The sequence below is a fragment of the Procambarus clarkii genome, chromosome 20 (assembly GCF_040958095.1).
Source record: "Procambarus clarkii isolate CNS0578487 chromosome 20, FALCON_Pclarkii_2.0, whole genome shotgun sequence".
Classification (NCBI taxonomy): Eukaryota; Metazoa; Arthropoda; class Malacostraca; order Decapoda; family Cambaridae; genus Procambarus; species Procambarus clarkii.
This window is the reverse complement of record NC_091169.1, coordinates 17691303-17715719: the sequence shown is the minus strand read 5'-3', so window position 1 is coordinate 17715719 and position 24417 is coordinate 17691303. Positions and strand designations below refer to the sequence as shown.

At 42.1% G+C, this 24417-nt stretch overlaps 2 protein-coding genes across 7 annotated transcripts in view; both read right to left on the bottom strand.

Moving 5' to 3' along the window:
• Positions 1-24417, bottom strand: part of LOC123755258 (putative neural-cadherin 2) — an 872905-nt gene that overhangs the window by 658835 nt on the left and 189653 nt on the right. Inside the window, exon 1 of one of the 6 annotated variants that reach the window (XM_069327631.1) lies at positions 14522-14542. The exons of the other annotated variants lie outside the window; for them this stretch is intronic. The gene's annotated coding sequence lies outside the window, so the exon portion shown is untranslated. Of the gene's footprint in view, positions 1-14521; positions 14543-24417 lie in introns of those variants that run through there. 6 annotated transcript variants of the gene reach the window in all.
• On the bottom strand, positions 902-23805 carry LOC138366725 (uncharacterized). Its single transcript, XM_069328000.1, has 2 exons — positions 23761-23805; positions 902-1543 (listed from the first exon to the last, which is right to left on the bottom strand). Exons 1-2 carry the CDS (start codon positions 23803-23805, stop codon positions 902-904), a joined length of 687 nt encoding a protein of 228 aa, XP_069184101.1.

Sequence of the window (24417 nt, the reverse complement as noted above, 5' to 3'; positions counted from 1 at the left end):
ATATATATATATATATACATATATATATATATATATATATATATATATATATATATATATATATATATATATATATATATATATATATATATATATATAAATATCTCGTTGGCCAATAAATAAAATTAACTCGCTGCGAAACTACCTCAATAAGTGGAAGTAGATTATCTAAGACCACTCTCTCTCTCTCTCTCTCTCTTGGACGACTGTGTTAAATCAGGTCACAGGTCTGAAACTACGTTACGGGTCTGAAACTAGGTTACGGGTCTGAAACTAGGTTACAGGTCTGAAACAAGGACACAGGTCTGCAAAATAACGACATATTGAGAGGGGCCACTAACTGTCCCGAGTATTAATTAACCGAACCTTGTAACTGGTCAAGATTTCTCCCACGAAACTGCCGTTATCCGTCGTACTCACCGACCAATCACCTCTCCACAATGCCACGCGTGTCTCCGGCTGCGACCCGATGGCCATTCAAACAGGTGACAGCTCCATTAACCTGGCAACAGACCATTCATCAATATCTCTATGAGTCGAAGTGTTGCCATGGCTTGCAACCTCAACTCCCAAGCTGTTGCAGCTAATGGTCTAAGTGATTAATACATGGCAACATTGCAATCCGTTCTCTTGATTTGCCAATCCGTAAAAAAATCAAGCCTTTTTAGCCATAAACGTTCGAATCCCAATCCAAACTAATCGAGTCCGAGGCATAGAAAACAGGAATGATGGTCAACTGTTGTTTTTGTCTAAATCGGTTGCATTTGTAATGGTGGATATGATAACGTAAGAAACGTGACCTATTAGTTAAGATGACGTGTTGAACATGATCAACTCTACTGTTGTGGTAGCAATGGTGTTGTGACCTCACCTGAGGATGGAACACGTACCTTCGTAATGGTCAATATATGCTGACACTAGAGTCGTCAGCAGCAGTGAGGTACCAGACACTAGAGGCGTCAGCAGCAGTGAGGGACCAGACACTAGAGCCGTCAGCAACAGTGAGGTACCAGACACTAGAGCCGTCAGCAACAGTGAGGTACCAGACACTAGAGGCGTCAGCAACAGTGAGGTACCAGACACTAGAGTCGTCAGCAGCAGTGAGGTACCAGACACTAGAGTCGTCAGCAGCAGTGAGGTACCAGACACTAGAGCCGTCAGCAACAGTGAGGTACCAGACACTAGAGTCGTCAGCAGCAGTGAGGTACCAGACACTAGAGTCGTCAGCAGCAGTGAGGTACCAGACACTAGAGTCGTCAGCAGCAGTGAGGTACCAGACACTAGAGTCGTCAGCAGCAGTGAGGTACCAGACACTAGAGCCGTCAGCAGCAGTGAGGGACCAGACACTAGAGCCGTCAGCAGCAGTGAGGTACCAGACACTAGAGGCGTCAGCAGCAGTGAGGTACCAGACACTAGAGCCCTCAGCAACAGTGAGGTACCAGACACTAGAGGCGTCAGCAACAGTGAGGGACCAGACACTAGAGCCGTCAGCAGCAGTGAGGTACCAGACACTAGAGGTGTTAGGGGTTAGGTAAGCAAATGACTATAGAGAGAAATGCCGACCGAAAGCAATTAAGCGAGCTGAGTGTATACTTTCTCTCTCTCTCTCTCTCTCTCTCTCTCTCTCTCTCTCTCTCTCTCTCTCTCTCTCTCTCTCTCTCTCTCTCTCTCTCTCTCTCTCTCTCTCTCTCTCACTCTCTCTCTCTCTCTCTCTCACTCTCTCTCACTCTCTCTCACTCTCCCTCTCTCACTCTCCCTTTCTCCCTCTCACTTTCCTCTGTAATTCACAACACCCAGCGATGGAACACATGGTGCCACAGTTGCCTCAGCTCTGCCAACAACCTGACACCTTAAAAGACAATAAACTCGTTAATTGCGAATTACATCACTTGTAACTTGCTTAGCTAAATGAATTGTGGGGTTCAGTCCCTGAGCCCATTATGTGCCTCTGTAACCCTTTGCACTACTGCCCACAAGATGGGTATAGGGTGCATAATAAATGAACTAAACTAACATCACTTGATGTTCAATAGACAAGAAAACCGCGTAGAATGCTGCGCAGCTGTAGGCTAATTATTGCTAAGGCCTACAGGAGGCAGGTGCTAACCACCACAGGCTGGTTACACTGAAGTGGCCATAGCAATAAGCAACTCCGTACAAAATTCAACCTTTGAACCTATTCAGAAACGTACGAACCCAAACAACCCACTTAACCTAATGTATAGGAAGCGTGAGTATCTGTGGGGGGCCTGACAGCTGAGTGGACAGCACTCGGGATTCGTAGTCCTAAGGCTCAGGGTTTGACCCACTTTGGAGGCGGAAACAATGTTCAGATTTCTTTCACCCCTCATGCTCCTGCTCACCTAGCAGTAGCATAGTTACCTGGGAGTTAGACAGCTGCTACGGGCTGCTTCCTGGGGGTGTGTAAAAAATAAAAGAAGGCCTGGTCGAGGACCGGGCCGCGGGGACGCTAGGCCCCGAAATCCTCTCAAGATAACCTCAAGAAAACCTCAAGATGTGTGAATCGTTACTTAATAGCTTGCTTTTCTTATGTTGGGAACGATAACGTAGAAAAAACAGACCTATTAGTTGCAGGCGATGAGTCACAATAACGTGGCTAAAGTATGTAGACCAGACCACACACTAGAAGGTGAAGGGACGACGACGTTTCGGTCCGTCCTGGATCATTCTCAAGTCGAAACGTCGACGTTTCAGTCCGTCCTGGATCAATCTCAAGTTGAAACGTCGACGTTTCGGTCCGTCCTGGATCATCCTCAAGTCGAAACGTCAACGTTTCGGTCCGTCCTGGACCATTCTCAAGTAGAAACGTCGTCGTCCCTTCGCCTTCAAGTGTGTGGTCTGATCAACAGACCTATTAGTTGCAAAGACGGGTTGTTCTGTAGCCCAAAATTATCAGGAGGAAAAATTGCAACAATCCTCGCATCCGATTGTGACTGGGAATTAAGGCAGTAATGCGGTGAGCGGCGTCGCTGGCTCCACTGTGTGTTGACTTTAATTACAATCAGCTGGTGATAAATGTCACTTGTTTACCACTTCGTCCTGGCGGCTTTGATCAACATTTACGAGGCGTTTGGGATTGTGGTTGTCAGGTTCTCAACACGTGTAGTTTGCCGATTTTGGTGACCTCCCGCCAAACACACACCGAAACTACGACGTTGGTACAACGTTCGAACAAGTTTTAACACCTCCTAACCAGTTACAACAACCAATATAGCAAGTTGTAACAACGTTCTAATACGTCATAAACACGTTAAGCCAAGATGTAACAACTTTATTACAAGTTGTAACAAGCGGAAAATAGAGACAGTTACGGTTTGTGTTTCCAGGGCAATACACCAGCCTATCCTCCAGACATGAGAGTACGTATAGTTACTATTTGGTGAAAAGTACCAGTGTATAGTGAGGGTCCCTCTTGTTGTACTATTCAGTACTGTATACATTATCCTGATCAAATAAAGCGAAAACCAAACTTAATTATTCCTGAGCGTAGTATAGTAAATATAGGTACTATATTTAGGCCTTTATATATTTAGGTACTTTATATATTTAGGTATTTTATATATTTAGGTACTATATTTAGGTACTTTATTTAGGCAAATCTAGCCCTACGATAGCGTGTATTAGGCCTAGATATGCTAGGAGAGGTTAGGTTAGGTTAGGTTAGGTTAGGTTAGGTCGTATATTTAAGTTGTTGTTAAAAACGTAACATACATTTATGTTCTTGCAAAATTTTCTTGCAACGGTTTGCAAGGAGACTGGTGCCGGAGCTAAGAGGGTTAAGCTACGAGAATATGCTCGTGGAACTCACTCGCCCAACCGTGGAGGAGAAAATGAACAGAGAAGACATGACCACAACATATAAGATACTGAAGGGAATAGGTAAGATGTTCAAGGATAGCCTCTTTCAATTGATAGAGATTAAGACAAGAGGATAAATATGGAAGCTGGAAACGCAAATGAGCTGAAGGAATGTTAGGAAATGCCCGTACCCAGATTGTGTTGTTAACAAGTGGAATGTTCTAAAAAGACATATATATATATATATATATATATATATATATATATATATATATATATATATATATATATATATATATATATATATATATATATATATAAATATATATATATATATATATATATATATATATATATATATATATATATATATATATATATATGTCGTACCTAATAGCCAGAACGCACTTCTCAGCCTACTATTCAAGGCCCGATTTGCCTAATAAGCCAAGTTTTCATGAATTAATGTTTTTTTCGTCTACCTAACCTACCTAACCTAACCTAACCTAGCTTTTTTTGGCTACCTAACCTAACCTTACCTATAAATATAGGTTAGGTTAGGTTAGGTAGGGTTGGTTAGGTTCGGTCATATATCTACGTTAATTTTAACTCCAATAAAATAAAATTGACCTCATACATAGAGAAAAGGGTTGCTTTATCATTTCATAAGAAAAAAATTATAGTAAATATATTAATTCAGGAAAACTTGGCTTACTAGGCAAATCTGGCCTTGAATAGTAGGCTGAGAAGTGAGTTCTGGCTACTAGGTACGACATATATATATATATATATATATATATATATATATATATATATATATATATATATATATATATATATATATATATATATATATATATATACATATACATATATATATATGTCGTACCTAGTAGCCAGAACTCACTTCTCAGCCTACTATTCAAGGCCCGATTTGCCTAATAAGCCAAGTTTTCCTGAATTAATATATTTACTATAATTTTTTTCTTATGAAATGATAAAGCAACCCTTTTCTCTATGTATGAGGTCAATTTTTTTTTATTGGAGTTAAAATTAACGTAGATATATGACCGAACCTAACCAACCCTACCTAACCTAACCTAACCTATATTTATAGGTAAGGTTAGGTTAGGTAGCCAAAAAAAGCTAGGTTAGGTTAGGTTAGGTAGGTTAGGTAGACGAAAAAACATTAATTCATGAAAACTTGGCTTATTAGGCAAATCGGGCCTTGAATAGTAGGCTGAGAAGTGCGTTCTGGCTATTAGGTACGACATATATATATATATATATATATATATATATATATATATATATATATATATATATATATATATATCCCCCAAGAGGAGATATATAGATTCAATACATTGCGTAATAGACACAACTTTAAGGCGAGATTCGGCGAAGAGTTTGACCGTGTGAAAGAGTCAAGTTGTAATGCAACAGATACAAGAATCTGTTGTATCACTCCAAGATAGATAGATAAAGATTAAGCCACCCAAGAGGTGGCACGGGCATGAATAGCCCGTAACTCACTCCAGTAGTTACTGTTACGGTAACTACACGCTCCAGGTGACTTCCCCTTCACCCAAGAGGTACACACACACGATACGAGGTACCAACCAGAAGGTATCCAGTGTACCTCCTGTACCACACCTCCAATTTCAACTAAACTTCAGAACCATTTTATTTTCAGAAAAAAAATCGAGTTTTATTGTTATTTTTTTCATGTCTTGTGCATTCGAATTTTTACGCTCGATTCAATTTTAGTCCCTCAGTGAGGAGCTCTTTGATCTGGGACGAACGTCGAAATGTACATAGTGGATGATCGAGTGAGAGTAGTTGTGATATATCATATTGTTCTGTGTAAATGTTCTATCGTAAATGTTCTTGTGTGTGTGTTCCTCCCTAACAAGAATTTGCAGGGGGCTTCACCCTTCCATTTATTGGCTGTCTAATGGTATGACTCCCGGTCGTTTCACACATGCTTTTGAAACTGGCTTCGATTATTTTCTCTCTAAATTAGTTTCGTCTATTTCTAAAGCCTCTAAAGGGGGCTTTTCTAGCATAAATCCACAAGGGCCGTGACGAGGATTCGAACCTGCGTCCGGGAACATCCCAGACACATCCCATTTTCTAGCACCCTTGTTGCTCTTCTGTCTCGCCTTAAAGTCTGATTTCTACTGTAATCCTCGACCAGGATGTTTCCAAACGTTAGTTACAGTTTCAGTGAGGACCGCAGTATGGAGCATCGGCATGGAACCCTAATTCTAAAGAAGACTGCGTTAGCTCAACCAACTGTCCTTTATAAGAAAAATTAAAGGAGACATGGTCTAGACATGCACAATACTAACGTGAATCAACATAGAATAAAAACAAAGAATATTTGGGGCTACAAATACAGTTATTTGCATGATCAACTTTAATATTCTTCTTTTTTGTTACTAGCAGTAAAACAAGTGTCCGGGAGATAGGGAATTGTTGTGGGTGGCATCCTGGGGAAGGTCAGTACCTGGCCTAGGGTAGACCTCGATAAACATAAATACAGGCTTCCTGTCCCCCGACAACAGCAATTAATATATTTACAAAGAGTTACTGTGTAATAAGGAAATAGAGATTTGTGAACATGAACAACGGAAGGGAGGGGATTTACAGCCGTGAACGAACTGGGATTAGTTGAAGGGGATGAAAGTGTATTAGTAAAGGGAGATGGGAAGGAGGAGAAAGACCAACTGATACAAAATATATTGATCATGAGTCGCAATAAAGATGCTATTACTTAGGTAATGACCTCTTTGTTGCTTAGCTCTATCATACGGCCAGAGTCTCCAGCAGGAGAAGTTAAACCAGAAGTGACAGAGCTTAGGGGCCAAAGAGAAATACTTCTGAGATTTGCCTTAAGCTTTACTCTCAGGGTTTTATTCACCCTCAGAAGGAATCAAACCGGAGGGGAAGAGTTCTGTAGCTAGAATAAAAGCGGGTGGATGTGAATAGAGAGAAAGGAAAGAATCTAACAAAGGGAAATTAAATTAGGAGACTAGAGAGGGGACAACAAAAGAAAGGGGTTCGTTTGAACCGCTAAGTCCCTTTGACATATGACTAATTCAATGTCTTCAAAAATGCATACAATTAGAAACTTTTTGTTAGCATTATGATTTGTCTCTAGAATAGAAGTGGAAAGAATTTTTAAAAAATTATCATTGATATCAAGAAGGTTCTAAGGCATTTTAGGGATCTCGGTAAAGAACTCCAGGGGCCAGATTCACAAAGCAGTTACGCCAGCACTTACGGACCTGTACATCTTTTCTCAATCTTTGGCGGCTTTGTTTACAATTATTAAACAGTGAGCGCCGAAGCACCAGGAGGCTGATTATAACAATAACAACAGTTGATTGGGAGGTTTTTATGCTTGTAAACTGTTTAATAAATGTAATCAAAGCCGTCAAAGATTGTGGAAAGATGTACACGTTCGTAAGCACTTGCATAACTGCTTCGTGAATCTGGCCCCAGATTATCATTTTCTTTTTTTTACAATCATGATTTAATGAGGATTTTTTTAGGCTTTGAATGATATTAGGGGAATTATTTAATTATTATTAAATTATCCGCTGGATATTATTAAAGCATTGGCATTAAGTGCCTCTGTACAAGGTGATTTGGAGTGCCAACCGGACCTGAGCAAGCCAGGGGTAACGAGCGTTGACCTGACATAACTGTCAGGCCAACGCCAAGTCAAGACGAGATGAGTCAAGATCCCAGTCTGATTCTGGGCGCTGATCTCAGACCAGCGATCAGTCTCACATGACCCGAGACTCTGATCACTGACCTGGAAGGTGTCGGTACTACATTTTGAACCATCCAGGTCACACGCTTAACGAGGAAAAAGCTAGACTAATAATCTAACTCAAACACCTGAATGAAAGTAACGATGATTGATTAGTTTATTGTGCTACCTCCATACTCATCCTGTGAGCGGTAGCGCAAAAAAGTATTACAGAAGGCACAAAGGGTCCTTATCAGACCCCAACGGAGATTATTACATATAACAATTACATCTAGTCAGCACATATTTTAATTATATTGTCAGCTCGTTACAGAGATTGATCCATTTCAACAGCTTTGTACTTACAGTAAACCATTATACATTAACGGTAGGTCGTTTCACTAATACATGTTTCGATCCGTCTTGGACCCATATCAGCATGTGATGACGTTTCGATCCGTCTTGGGCACTTAACAACTCGTGACGACGAACAAATCCACAAGGGCCAAATCCTCTCGAACCTACGTCCGAGAGGATCTCAGACGCTCCCTTAAGACACCTTAACCCTCCCGGACGTAGGTTCGAACCCTCGTCACGGTCCTTGTGGATTTGCGTTCTGGGCTTTGCATAGTAGGCTGAGAAGTGCGTTCTGGCTACTAGGTACGACATATATATATATATATATATATATATATATATATATATATATATATATATATATATATATATATATATATATATATATATATATATATATATATATATATATATATATATATATGTGTGTGTGTGTGTGTGTGTGTGTGTGTAGGTTGGGTTATCTTGAGGTCATCTTGAGGGGCTTAGCGTCCCCGCGGCCCGGTCCTCGACCAGGTCTTCTTTTTTGTTACACTTCCCTAGGAAGTAGCCCGTAGCAGCTGTCTAACTCCCAGTTACCTATTTACTGCTAGGTGAACAGAGGTATCATTGTAAAAGAAACTCTACCCATTTGTTTCCTCCTCCGCCGGGGATCGAACCCAGAAACTTAGGACTACGAATCCCGAGCGTTGTTCAAGCAGCCGTCAGGCCCCATGGGTCATGGTTTTAACCACTTTACTGTTTCTCATTATTTAAATGTCCAACCACCTGGACTGGGCGGTAGAGCGACGGTCTCGCATCATGCAAGTCGGCGTTCAATCCCCGACCGTCCAAGTGGTTGGGCACCATTCCTTTCCCCTCGTCCCATCCCAAATCCTTATCCTGAACCCCTTATAAGTGCTATATAGTCGTAAAGGCTTGGCGCTTTCCCCAGATAGTTCCTTCCTTCATTCTCTAAATAAACGAAATGATCCAATGGCAAAAATTATAAATGTCTTGAATCGTTTATTTTTTTGTTTTTGTTTTTTTAAGTCGTTAACTTAATATAATCTACAGTTTTTCTCTCTCTCGTAGTTCCGAGTGAAGTTAAAATTCGTTAATAAATAATTCTAGCAATTTTAAGGGGCAGGAAAATGCAATAATGGGCCACATATTTTTCAACGTCTCTCGTCTCGCGGTTTCTTTGAAGTTTATAATATAGTCCATTTTGCTGGGCAATACCTTCACAGCCACGGCATAAATATCCATCCAGGGCCCCTCCACACCTCAACAGCCCTCCACCACAGCTGGGAGAGTTCCACACTCCATGCATACTCCTCTATAGTTAGGATGAGTCTACAACTTAAGAATATTCCGTCACAACCAGAGAGGCTTCTCACGTTAACACTCAATCACACTCAGGGTCTTCAATACTCTCAGCCACACCCAGTAACGCTCTCAGACACACCTCACAACCACAGGGTGTTCCTACACCCTCAGTCACACTCAATAACACCCACGACCTCACCCTACAACCCCAGGGTGTTCCTACACCCTCAGCCACACTCAATAACACTCTCAACCTCACCCTATAACCCTCAGGGTGTTCCTATACCCTCAGCCACACTCAATAACACCCACACCCTAACCCTATAACCCTCAGGGTGTTCCTACACCCTCAGTCACACTCAATAACACCCACACCCTCACCCTATAACCCCAGGGTGTTCCTACACCCTAGATCACACTCAATAACACCCTCAACCTCACCCTATAACCCCAGGGTGTTCCTACACCCACAGTCACACTCAATAACACTCTCAACCTCACCCTATAACCCTCAGGGTGTTCCTACACCCTCAGTCACACTCAATAACACTCTCAACCTCACCCTATAACCCTCAGGGTGTTCCTACACCCTCAGTCACACTCAATAACACCCACACCCTCACCCTATAACCCCAGGGTGTTCCTACACCCTCAGTCACACTCAATAACACCCTCAACCTCACCCTATAACCCCATGGTGTTCCTACACCCTCAGACACACTCAATAACACCCTCAACCTCACCCTATAACCCCAGGGTGTTCCTACACCCTCAGTCACACTCAATAACACTCTCAACCACACCCCACACTCGCCAGGGCATTCATAAATCCTCAAAAGCATCCCTTGCACTCAAATCACAAATAACCTGGTAGAAAATTAGACACCCAACCCAGAAACCCGAAATGAAAAGATTTTTTCTTTCTTTCCCAGAGATATTCCTGCGCGGGCCCTAAGCCTCTGGCTGGCCCACTAAGTGTTACTCGTTTCTCGTATCTGTCTTACTTAGGCCGAGTGTGAGGATTTATGGCTCGTATGGCTCCAGTAAGATTATGCCCCGTGTGTTTAACAACTTCTCCTGCTCTGTTGAATCTCATTTGAAATCTTATTGGGTTTGTAACTCTGCTCTGTGGTAGATAATGTTCCAGTGGTCTGTCGGGAATTTTTCCATTGAGAGGACATTTCCATTCATCTTCTGGAACTAGTATTAAACCTATTTTGCCGTGATAACGGAGGTAACGTTCTTGACCATTAGCGAGTCGCGTAACACCTTCGGCTGCACTTATTCCAAGCGTAACATTTAACAAATCTGAATCGTCGGGCGTTTCTCGGCGAAAGTTAAGTGTGGACTGTTAAGTGTTAAATGTGGACTGTAGAGTGACAGCATTTTCCGTAGCGTAATAGGTTCGGGGCAACTCCATATGCCCTAGACTGTCTGCTTGGTGTATTCGACGAGTATTTCTGTCTAAAATCTTTCTGATCTTCATATACGATGTTTCATCTGTGTCTGCAGGTTTTACGTTTGTAAATGAACAACGAACTGTTTGGTGTTGAGTTTCATTCCTACCAACCACTGGAAGGTTATTTAGGCCTCAATAACTTATACTAATAATGTATTAGTAGCTTTAAGTAGCAAATAAGTGGGACGCTTATACTAACCAACCAGCCAGCATACCTCTGATGTCTATAATGAACTTAGTATACTTCTCTCTGTATGTCTTCCTTCCTGACAACACTGAATACATTTAAAGATGTAATTCCATATTTTGTATAAAACATTTTTCATCGTTAGTCTTCCTATAAAGTCAAGTTTTGTACATCGACTTTACACTAAAAAATATATTATGCCAAGGATCATTTAACGTTCTCAAGGACACATATAACTGTATATTACTGAAAATCGGGCGATAACTTCAACAAACTTTATCGCATGCTTCCTGAATTACCAATAAACTTTAACTTGAAAACTAAATTCTATATATGACAGTATTGTTTTAAAAAATGAGCATAAAAATCATTGACAAATATGTAGTGTAACTGCGGGCTTAGTCCCTCGCTGGAGGAGGGCAGAGGAAGCCAGGGAGAGATTAATCCTTGGCTCATATTAACCCCGAGGGCTTTCAGCCATGAACAGTTCAGTGTCCTAACCCTGGAAACACTAACCGAAATTGTCTCTATTTTTCGCTTGTTACAACTTGTAATAAAGATGTTATATCTTGGCTTAACGTGTTTATGACGTATTTGAACGTTGTTACAACTTGCTATATTGGTTGTTATAATTGGTTAGGATGTGTTAAACCTTGTTCGAACCTTGTACCAACGTCGTAGTTTCGGTGTGTGTTTGGCGGGAAGGACCTCAGGGAGGGGTTTTCTAAGATGAAGTAGTAGTTGTTCTATGTCTTGGAAATTTATGGGGCTTTCCAGTATAAAAATCTGTAGAAACCTCTGATGATTTACCAATCTGAAGAGGCGTTATATGTCATCGAAATTTCTGGTAGGTTTCCAACCTAAAGAGAAATTCTATGCACACAGAAATCACAATAGCGTGATGCATCAAATGAACAAATCCACAAGGGCTGTGATGAGGGTTCGAAACTACGTCCGAGAGGATCACAGGTCCCGTTGGTAAATCAGGATGATTTCCCGGTTGCAATTATTTTTACCATGTCGTAGCTCAGTCGATTAAGGCAGCGTCTGGGATCCTCTCGGACTTAGGTTCGAACCCTCGTCACGACCCTTGTGGATTTGTTCAGGACTTCTATGGCTTGTTAACCACTGGGCACTTTCCTACATGAGGAGTCGTTCTGTCTCTGGTTAACCCCCTAGACCGGCGGGAGCCGGTCGGCCGAGCGGACAGCACACTGGACTTGTGATCCTGTGGTCCTGGGTTCGATCCCAGGCGCCGGCGAGAAACAATGGGCAGAGTTTCTTTCACCCTATGCCCCTGTTACCTAGCAGTAAATAGGTACCTGGGTGTTAGTCAGCTGTCACGGGCTGCTTCCTGGGGGTGGAGGCCTGGTCGAGGACCGGACCGCGGGGACACTAAAGCCCCGAAATCATCTCAAGATAACCTCAAGATAACCCAGGGGGCTTTCCGGCATTGAAGGGAAGGAGGTCTGTGTCCTGGAAACCTCTGGTAGTGTTCCAGCATGCAGAGTAATAGTTCCCTAATAGGAAAACCTCTGGGATTTTCCAGCCTCAAGAATTCATATGTCCTGGAAATCTCTCTGGATTTTTAAGCATGAAGAGAGATAGCCCAATATCCTAGAAACTTCTAGGGGGCATTCCAGCATGAAGGATAAGACGTTTTATGCCCTAGAAATCTCTAGGTATTTCCAGCATGAAGGAGGAGGCGTACTTTGCCCTGGAAACCTTTTGTGTATCGTATGGTTCAGACATTTGACCTCCCGTCGTGAACCACATGGCCTTATCCAACAGCATCTGAACCCTTTGAACCACTTAATCACCGGACACTTAATCACCGGCCACTTGAGCATTGGACACTTGAGCACCATGTTGGCATTAGATTATATTGACAAATTTAGGTTACTGATACGAATCATTTCGTCAGATCATACGAATTGTGACGAAATCCGTTGGTCTATTTGCCCACTGCTCCTACTGACCCCCACTCTATCAGTCTTGTTATCTTGACAGATAATTCGCAGCAGTCAGGTTGTCTCAGTTGGGAGATTGGAAGCTGGGAGATTGTTGATGAGCCAGGATGCTCCCAGTCAACGTGGCTGAGACCCGGCCACCATTACCACCACCACCACCACCACCACAAGCAGAACTACCACTACCACCACAAGTAGTACTACCACTATCACCCCCACCACGAGTAGTACCACCACTACCACCACCACCGTAGCCCTTCCCCTACTGAATGAAGTCATCAACCTGGCATCACAAGCCATATGGGGTCGGGAGATGAAAGCGAAAATGCATCTACACAATCTCCTCTGACTGGTATCCTCTTTTTTTTTATTAAATCTACGTATTCTATCTCTCTATATATAACTTCTTTTCGCAGAATGTGGGAAATAGAGTAATGGGAGACATGAAGATTGAACGAGATAACGTATCATAAGAATGCCGGAAGCAACAGCAGGCCAATTGATCTATACGAGGCAGCTGCTATTTATTTCAACCCAAACTTATTCATAAATGTGTCTAAACTACGCTTGAAACAGTTCATGGATCCCACGTCTATTAAACTACCATTATCTGGCGTCTCCGTAGGTTAGTAGTCGTAGGTGGCGGGGCTAATCACGCTGCTTTTAACAGATTACGAAGCCCACTAAGCCATATTAGCACTGGGCCACCGTTTAATCTCAGGGGAATTGATAATTATCGAACATCACAGACGTTGTGTGTCTGGATCATGTTTCTTCTCTGGGGAAGATTAATATTGCCGTTTCGCGCCCACAGAGATTAACATCCCTGTTTAGTACCAAGTTAACATCACAGTTTCGTACCAACCTCGAGATGAACACCAATGTTTCCAACCCGCGTTGACGATAACGTCAGTTTTGCTTCAACAGAGATTAACATCGTTTCTATCAACATTAACATATATTAACGTCACTCAACGTAACCCGACATGGTATCAAAGGCGCCAATACCAAAAACATACATATAAACTGTTACGGCCCTCTTGGGTCGCAACTGGGTTCTTTCTCTGATCTTAATAGAGTTTGGGTATCCGGCCCCAAGTTAGTAGTGGCTTTCAAGGGGTGTGCTCCGTAACGCAAGTAAAATAAAAGGGAAGGGAGACAAAGGCAAAAACTTAAATATATACTTATCACCGTCACTATAAATAATATATAAATTATCACACGGGGAGGTATAAACACTACTATGTACAATATGGTCTTCCTCTGAAGACGCGGAGTGTTCCACAGTGCTCAACGATGCTTAGCCCTTGGTCCTCTTGTGGCCTCACGATGAATCCTTCGATTCTCTCGAGTCTACCCTGGCCACAGGCCAGCCAAATCACAGCTCCACTGGGGGCACCGTCGTGGAGGCCATCAACCACAAATCCAGCCTGTAGCTGGCAGGTTCCAGTCAGTTCCGCTGGTTAGGCCACTCCACGACCGATACTAGGGTTGCGAGCCCTAGGCAGGAGCCTCGTGTGACTTCACAGGTCACTCTCCTCACCACAACACCCCAGTGGTTAGTCTTCTCCACTAGTCAGCCCCGGGTACGACAATCCCTGGATCTGCCACCTCACAGGCAGGCTAACACAACAGTGTTCATCCGGGGGGTGACTCACAGTTTCAGCGGCAAATGCGTGGAGGTTCTACGGCTGCCTTGGGTAGACTGATCCAACGTTCATTACAGCAGTCCCAGGTCGACTCTGTAATCAGACACGTCATCAGTACCGGTTACACTCTAGGGCACCTCACTTACAGGCTTAGACACAAACGCCCACCTATCCACTCCATAGATGGCGTTGCTGTCTAAGCGTCACCTCACCAGAGGTCAGCAGCGGCTGTGTTATGAGCTGATCAGGACGGAAAACTAGCCCTTGTGGCCGGTATATCTCGTCCTCACTAGATGGCGTCGTCCATTTGGAGGGGGTTTCGGGAGCTGACCCACAGATGGCGCGGTCGTCACTGCTCCGTGCTCGGACGCTGGGCTCGGGTCCGTAACATAAACATTACATATAAAACACATACAAAACAAAAACACACGTCTCACACATCCTCGGCGATAAACAGAGATTCGGATTTCGTTTTGCGGAGGGAGGGGAGGGGGGGGGAAGGGGGGAGGGGGGGTAAAGGGGGAAGGGGGGGGGATTAGAGGGTGCACCAGATCCATATTCAAACAACTGTTGGAATGTGGATCTTTTAACAATTAAAAGTTCAACATGAATTATTACCAGAGGAAGTGACGACGTTTCGATCCGTTTTGGACCATTATTGGTCCAGGATGGACCGAAACGTCGTTAATTCCCTTATTTTCAGACGTGCGTGGGAGGGGGGGGGGGTGACTTCTTTTCAATCCTGTTGTTGTTATTTACTGTCTGCATTTATAACCTAGATCATACCTGGGACATACCTGAATCAAACCGGATCATACCTGGATCATGCCTACCTGGAGAGGTTTCTGTGAGTTCTTCTGCTCCCCGAGTACGACCCGGGGCCAAGCTCTATGCTTGTGACAACTTGGTCCAACAGGCCGAGTCACAACAACATATGTAGGTCGACTAAGAACATATGTAGGTCGCTACAAGTTGGAGCGACCTACATATGTTCTACAACCCAATTCGTCCGAATTTCCACACTGTTTTTAGCAAAACTCGTCCCCAAAGCCGAATTCAAAACCTATCCTCGTAAATCTGAAAATAAAGGAATTGACGACTTTTCAGTCCGTCCTGAACCCTTATCAAGTAGTGCGACTTATTTTCTGAATTAATTATTTATACAGTTTTAATTTCTATTTTATGCAAACTTTTAATACGACAATATGGACAATAAACTCGAGCTTATTATAAGGTATTTCATGCACGAAAGCACCTAAGGTAGGATAATTACCAGGAGAAACCTCGTAAGAAGTATACTATATGGCTTCTGGGAGAGATATATACGGATAGGGAGATGGTATCTTGAGGTTATCTTGAGATGATTTCGGGGCTTAGCGTCCCCGCTGCCCGGTCCTAGACCAGGCCTCCGTTTTGTTCCCCCTTTTTCCCCGGAAGTAGCCCGTAGCAACTGTCTAACTCTCAGGTACTTATTTACTGCTAGGTAACAAGGGCATCAGGGTGAAAGAAACATTTTGCCCATTTGTCTCCGCCTCCACCGGGAATCGAACCCGGAACCTCACGACTACGAATCCGAAGCGCTGTCCACCCAGCTGTCAGGCGCTCTAATGGAGAAATGAGGAAAAGGAACTGGGATATGAGGAGAAGGAACTGGGATATGAGGAGAAGGAACTGGGATATGAGGAGAAGGAACTGGGATATGAGGAGAAGGAACTGGGATATGAGAACAAGGAACTGGGATAACAAAAATAGTGTCAAACCACTTGGAAAATTTAGAATAGAACACCGATCCTTTATATAAAGGATAATAGAACTCCATTATATAAAGGGGGGATGTTTATATCTCAAGTGGTTTCAGCCAACAACTGGAGACTCAAATGGGCTGAAATCCCAGCCTGGGCCACTGCGGGTCGCCAATGAGACAATTACCAGTTACGAAGGGGGCAATTTGGGGTTAATTTTAACTGTTCCTCTAATTTCCGTGAGGCAATACCACCAGTGGTGGTTGCTCCAGATGGTAGGATAATAGCTTCCTCTAAAAGCATCATCAGTACCAAGAATAGTTCAGTGGTGTTTTTTGTATCTTAATGAAGTTATTTGTAACTAATTTACGACAATGTAGCATTAATTTCTGCCTAGTAACATCTTTACTTATAAGAGGGAAATGTGTGTTTCCAAATATGGAGGTCAGATGCTTGGGGTTAGCGGGGTTAAACTTTGCAAGGGGAATGGTCTGGTGTAGGGGACTGAATATTCACACACCCCGAACTGTTTCTCACCGATTCAATTCTAGACATGTGTGAAATATTGGTAGATATGCCCGAAGAGCTTTTGTTATCAAAAACAAATTATGTCCTTATTAGATATAATTAATTTTGGAATTTAGAATTTACGGCTTCATTTTTTTTTATTAGGATTTTTAATCAGATTCAAACTCCAACTGCATTCTGCTGCATTTTATTGCATGGGAAGTGCAGTGGAAGATGTAAAAGTTTACCAAAAATCTACGATTAATATTACTAACGTTCGTCAGGCTTCTTAAAATTCGAAATTATTCGTCAATTTGAATTTAAATAATTTTTTTTCATCGATATGTATACATTCACGAATGCAAATTTACATTCTCATACATACTATCATATATGATATTATTTCGAAGGAACGATTACGTAACCACTGATATTATTCACTAACGATGGAACTATTTACCAATAACTATAGTGATAATCTTAAAATAACTGAACAAGATTAATTAAAAAGGAGCACTTAGCCCAAGAGAGAGAGAGAGATAGAAGTGTTTATCATCCCTACAACCAACGCGAGTCTCGCCTCTATGGTCAGACACGTATAGCACTCTCTTGCTCATCAGCAATTACCAGAAGCGCTCCTGTCTTGACTGGGAGTTTTAAACATGTCAGACGATCATTAGATCAAGTGTCTCAAGGTGTCTTTGTTGGCGTTTGTCTGTCCTTGTTTCTCACGACGGTGAAGTGAGAATATTACTGTGACTCCAGACGACCTGTAGCCTACTACACTGTGACCCCAGAGGACCTGTAGCATACTACATTGTGACCCCAGAGGACCTGTAGCATACTACATTGTGACCCTAGAGGACCTGTAGCATACTACATTGTGACCCCAGAGGACCTGTAGCATACTACATTGTGACCCCAGAGGACCTGTAGCATACTACATTGTGACCCCAGAGGACCTGTAGCATACTACATTGTGACCCCAGAGGACCTGTAGCCTACTACACTGTGACCCCAGAGGACCTGTAGCCTACTAGAGTGTGAACCCAGAGGACCTGTAGCCTACTACACTGTGACCCCAGAGGACCTGTAGCATACTACAGTGTGACCCCAGAGGACCTGTAGGAAACTACATTGTGACCCCAGAGGACCTGTAGCATACTACATTGTGACCCCAGAGGACCTGTAGCCTACTACACTGTGACCCCAGTGGACCTGTAGCATACTACATTGTGACCCCAGAGGACCTGTAGCATACTACATTGTGACCCCAGAGGACCTGTAGCCTACTACACTGTGACCCCAGAGGACCTGTAGCATACTACATTGTGACCCCAGAGGACCTGTAGCCTACTACACTGTGACCCCAGAGGACCTGTAGCATACTACATTGTGACCCCAGAGGACCTGTAGCATACTACAGTGTGACCCCAGAGGACCTGTAGCATACTACATTGTGACCCCAGAGGACCTGTAGCATACTACATTGTGACCCCAGAGGACCTGTAGCATACTACAGTGTGACCCCAGAGGACCTGTAGCATACTACAGTGTGACCCCAGAGGACCTGTAGCATACTACATTGTGACCCCAGAGGACCTGTAGCATACTACAGTGTGACCCCAGAGGACCTGTAGCATACTACATTGTGACCCCAGAGGACCTGTAGCATACTACATTGTGACCCCAGAGGACCTGTAGCCTACTACAGTGTGACCCCAGAGGACCTGTAGCATACTACATTGTGACCCCAGAGGACCTGTAGGCCTAAACTTCACAATTTTCCCAGCATATATACATTATAATTTGTTGTCCTAGCAAATACAGACTACATTGTATCCTAGGAAATATACACTGCAGCATCCGTCGCTCCTCGCACTAAATATAAATTGAAGCATATATATATATATATATATATATATATATATATATATATATATATATATATATATATATATATATATATATATATATACATGTATATATATATATATATATATATATATATATATATATATATATATATATATATATATATATATATATATATATATATATATATATGTGACAGTGTTATATATATATATATATATATATATATATATATATATATATATATATATATATATATATATATATATATATATATAAATGTGACAGTGTCAGACCACGGAGGAAAATTGAAACAGGAATTTCCTTAAGTACTTTCGTATATAAATACATCTTCAGAAGATGTATTAATATACGAAAGTGCTTAAGGAAATTCCTGTTTCAATTTTCCTCCGTGGTCTGACACTGTCACATTTTTAATCACGTGTTTATTTTTCGTGATTTACACACATACACACACACATATATATATATGTGTGTATATCACGAAAATAAACACGTGATTAAGAATGTGACAATGTCAGACCACGGAGGAAAAATGAAACAGGAAATTTCCTTAAGTACTTTCGTATATTAAATACATCTTCCTGTTTCATTTTTCCTCCGTGGTCTGACATTGTCATATATATATATATATATATATATATATATATATATATATATATATATATATATATATATATATATATATATATATATATGTATATATGGATTAATTGTTGAATATTACACCATTTTCTATCTGATCCCATGAAACCATATTTCTGAAAAAAAAAATATATATCATAATATATTTTAAAACAACGTATAAAAAATAACGTTTTAAAATAACTTTTATAATGAAGATATTAAAATAACTTAAAAAATAACGTTTGTTATTAAAAAAAAATTCTGTTTAATTAAAACTATATGAGTAGGTTAGGAAGGTTAGGGCTATCAGATTTCCCTGTCAATAGGGCTGTTACCATGTACTCCCTGTCACCAGGACTGTCACTTCTTCCTGTCATCAGGGATGTCACGTTCCCCTGGCCGGATTGTCACCTTTTCCTGTCAGGAGTTTCACCTATCCCTGTCAGAACCTGTCACCTACTCACTGTCAGACACTGTCAACTACTTCCTGTCAAAGATTGTCACTAAAAATCTACATAAATATTAGCTTTTGTGACAAGTTTGTGAAAAAAACACCTGTTTTGTACTCGTAGTTTTATTGTAAATTGTAAAATTAATTTTTTTACACCCAGCCACACTCCTACACACCTATCCACACACACACACACACACACACACACACACACACACACACACACACACACACACACACACACACACACACACACACACACACACACACACACACGCGCGCGCACACACACACACACACACGCACGTACACACACACACTCAAACACGCTCGTTGTACGCTCTTCCGTCGTTTAGGCTCACAACCTCTGAGTTTATGTTGGAATTTGGGCCTTAGGCCAGGTACGCCTCCTTGAGGTGGTTATATTCTTCATCATATTTCCCTAGAACACGATCTAACACACCGTTTTAGCACCAGGTTCCCACTTACATGATGCCCTCGAGTCGAACAGCGATGGATCGTGAGTCATTCCAGTGCAGGGTTCGAACCCAGGTCTCTGAAACGGGGGAAAGAGCACGAACGTAATCTATTTCACATGGTGTTTTTTTCCCCTCCCCCCCCCCCTTTTATTTTCTTTCCATTATCTACTGTTATTCTTACCAGCTTTCCATTCCCTACTGTTTGCAACTCGTCTACGGTTATGGAGCCAACGGGTACATAACAACGGTACCGTTGTTCGTTCTCACTGTTTGGCTGTTGCGTTTTGGCCCTTAGTTGGTTCACTGTTCCTTGTACCTTATATTCCCGGTTCATAGTGTTCATACTGAACACTGATACTCCGTTCGCCTCCGTCCCCCCCGCCCCCCTCGCCTCCGTTCATGGCCACGCTCGTTCTCGGTCCGTAAAAATTCTGGTTCTCGGTCCGTGAAAATTCTCGTTCTCCGTGAAAATTCTCGTTCTCGGTCCGTGAAAATTCTCGTTCTCCGTGAAAATTCTCGTTCTCGGTCCGTGAAAATTCTCGCTCTCGGTCCGTGAAAATTCTCGCTCTCGGTCCGTGAAAATTTTCGCTCTCGGTCCGTGAAAATTCTCGTTCTCGGTCCGTGAAAATTTTCGTTCTCGGTCCGTGAAAACGACCGATTCTAAAACACACGTTTGCTTTTTTTAACAACTAATTTATGACACGCGCTGTTGATAGTATGTAATGTCGAAATGTTAAATCTTGACGCATATACCTGTTCTCACCTGTTCTTCCAACACCAGAACATCTTACCTGCTATTCAAACATCACAACATCCAACCTGTTCTTCCAACACGAGACATTCAAACCTATTGTTCAAAACTGAAAACTTTCTAATCCTGTTAAAAAAAAAACAGTTTTGCTTTCTTGAGCTATAATATTTTATAAGATTATCGTCTTGCCAAGGAATCCCCATCTCCTCTTATCTATTTAAATATGCTTTTGTTGAGAAAACTTAAGAGTAAACAAAAGTCAGAAGTGTTGACAAGGCTTTTTTCTCCCAAGAGGAAATATGGTTACACCTCAGTTGGGGCGAGAAGTAATTTCTTCCCTCTAATAGAATGCCGAGGAAGTCTTGAGAAAAATATTCCCCCCCGTCTTCCTCGTCCTTGTGAGCTGATTCAATTTAGAAACTTCACTTTGTATGTATGAGACGTGTGTGTAAAATGTAGAACGAGGGCAATATACATATCGATAGGCGATACATATGGAGATCCATGTATCCCGAGCGAGAGACACACTGCCCGAGCGAGACACAGGCCAAGTGTCGAGCCCTGATTAATAATTTAATTAATAATAATAATATTAATAAATTAATTAATCAATTGATTAATAAATTGATTAATAATTAATACAATTTATGAGAGAGTAACAAGGTTAATTGGACCGGGTTAATTGAACGGTTAACGCTCCCAAACAAGCGTCAATCCGGAGGTAACGGCTTATACCCGATATCAGGACAGTATACCCGATATCAGGACAGTATACCCGATATCAGGGCAGTATACCCGATATCAGGACAGTATACCCGATATCAGGACAGTATACCCGATATCAGGACAGTATACCTGATATCAAGACAGTATACCCGATATCAGGACAGTATACCCGATATCAGGACAGTATACCCGATATCAGGATAGTATACCCGATATCAGAACAGTATACCCGATAACACGACAGTATATTCAACATCATGACAGTATAACCTACACCACGACAGTATACCCTAACTTAGAATGAAAGATTTGTTACCCATCGAAGCCACAATCCCGGCTTCGCCAGCCACTCCATTCACAGTGACGCCAGACGCAGCTTCGCCCGTCGTACAACGCCTAATAAACAAATAGCTTCAGCCCTAACTACTGAAGCTGACTCCACGGAGGACCCTTCGTCCTCTGGGGTAGTGAGCCAAGTCTTAAGGACCCTCTGAGATGTATTTTCTTGACGTACTTGAGATACTGTCTTCAACATACTTGAACTCGAAGTAGCAAGGAGGGTGGTGTCAGATCTTGTACTCGCATTGGGAAGTGGGGGAAGCAGTTTTCAAAATGGTGTGCTGACGTGTGTGTGTGTGTGTGTGGTCAGTGCTGGCTGACAGTCTCTCTGAGTTGTGTTGACACGGCAGAGATTCCGTTCCGTTAGTGGACTTGATGTGGAAAATTGCGTGGACGCAAGAAACAGCTGTTGGCTGGAAGGATGTACAAGCTCAGAGGGCATACCCTGGCTTGTTGACCGTGAAGCTGCTGGAAGTGGACAGGTTCTGGCTTGCTGACCGTGAAGCTGCTGGGAGTGGACAGGCTCTGGCTCGCTGACCGTGAAGCTGCTGGGAGTGGACAGGCTCTGGCTCGCTGACCGTGAAGCTGCTGGGAGTGGACAGGCTCTGGCTTGCTGACCGTGAAGCTGCTGGGAGTGGACAGGCTCTGGCTTGCTGACCGTGAAGCTGCTGGGAGTGGACAGGCTCTGGCTTGCTGACCGTGAAGCTGCTGGGAGTAGACAGGCTCTGGCTTGCTGACAATGAAGCCACTGGGAGCTGATGCTCTCCTATGCTTTTGAAATGCTTGTATGAAGTGTTTTGGCCGAGTATAATAAATATATTTAATTATACTCCTTGGATATGTTTTTTTGGCCCATCGTTAAGAGTGACGATTTTGTGTGTAGCAAAGCCACAATTTTATTTTAAACCAGTTGACCTATCCTGACCAACTACATTGTCTTAACATTACCGAACACAGTGCACAGTTACAAACCCATTAAGATTTCAACTTAGATTCAACAGAGCAGAAGAAGTTGTTAAACACATGGGGCAAAATCTTACTGAAGCGACCATACGAGTCATAAATACTCATACTCCGCCCAAGTAAAACAGAAACAAGCAACACTTAATGGGCCAGTCAGAGGCTTAGGGCCCGCGCAGGAATATCCCTGCAAAAAAAAAAAAATACACTATCTAGCAGTGTGATTTTTAAACCATTCTGGTCAACTACATATTACAGATCAACGCTAAACCACACTAAACCTCCCCCCCCCCCAATCCTGTATATAAATATGCAATAAAAACATCAATGGAGTCTACTCACTGTTTAGTAATTTCGTAATAAACTTTATATATTACGACAACTAACGGAAATTTTAATGTGTTGCCTTTGATTAAATACCATCCGGTGTGTATGCCAGCCATTGGTGCATTAAACGTCCCCGAATTTAGTTTTGCTAATTCAGGGAAACCTGATACACATATATTTTTTTTTATTCCATATATTTGATAGCAATTATATATTATTGATTAGGCGAGCTTTCTATCGCTATTTTTCATTCAGGTTTTGATACTCTAAAGTAAATTGAACTTGAGTATTGGATGTTAAAAGTTGTACTACAAAGTAGTACATATGTACAGTACATATTAGTACACATTTAGAGTACACATTAGTTCACAAGGAAGTACACATTGGGAACACGTAATGGTTGTTAAGTCGAAACTTGAATCTGCAAACGCTTGTTATCAAACCTGTGTACTTTGTTCAAACTTGTTCACATCCAGTTCCATACACATGATTACCACGTACAAAATACTCATGGGACTAAAAAGGGCAAACAACGACAGACTTTTCAGTACGGGTGGGGCTCGAACAGGGAGGGTGTACTCGGGTGGAAACTAAGTAGCCAAATGAACCACAGAGACATTAGAATTTTGTTCAGTGTCAGAGGAGTAGTGAACAATTGGAACGCGCTAAGAAGTGAAATGATAGAGCCAGACCGAATATATATAAAATAAATATGATAGAGCCGATTAGTACTGGAACCTATATACACCAATAAATTAAGTGTTGAGAGGCGGAACCCAAGAGCCATAGATCGTTTCCCGGCAAATACAACTAGGCGAGGTCACACACCATAAACAAACACATTATAGACAAACACTACAAACACACCAGTTTCTAAATTAAAAGAGCAAATTTAAACAGTTATAAAATATTGTAAGTTAATTATGAGGAGAAAACACTAAAACAGTATGACTTCATAGTACCGGGTAGAGATATAAGTAATTGTAGCTGGGATATGAGGACAAGGAACTGGGATATGAAGACAAGGAGCTGAGATATGAGGACCGGAGCTGAGATATGAGGACAAGGAACTGGGATATGAGGACAAGGAGCTGGGATAT

Excerpts from the sequence above, each read along its gene's own strand:
- LOC138366725 (XM_069328000.1), bottom strand. The coding sequence starts at position 23,805 with ATGTGTATGGAACTGGATGTGAACAAGTTTGAACAAAGTACACAG. Across the intron at positions 1,544-23,760 it reads AGTTTGAACAAAGTACACAG|TCATTTGCTTACCTAACCCC; the intron begins GTTTGATAACAA and ends TTCTCTCTATAG.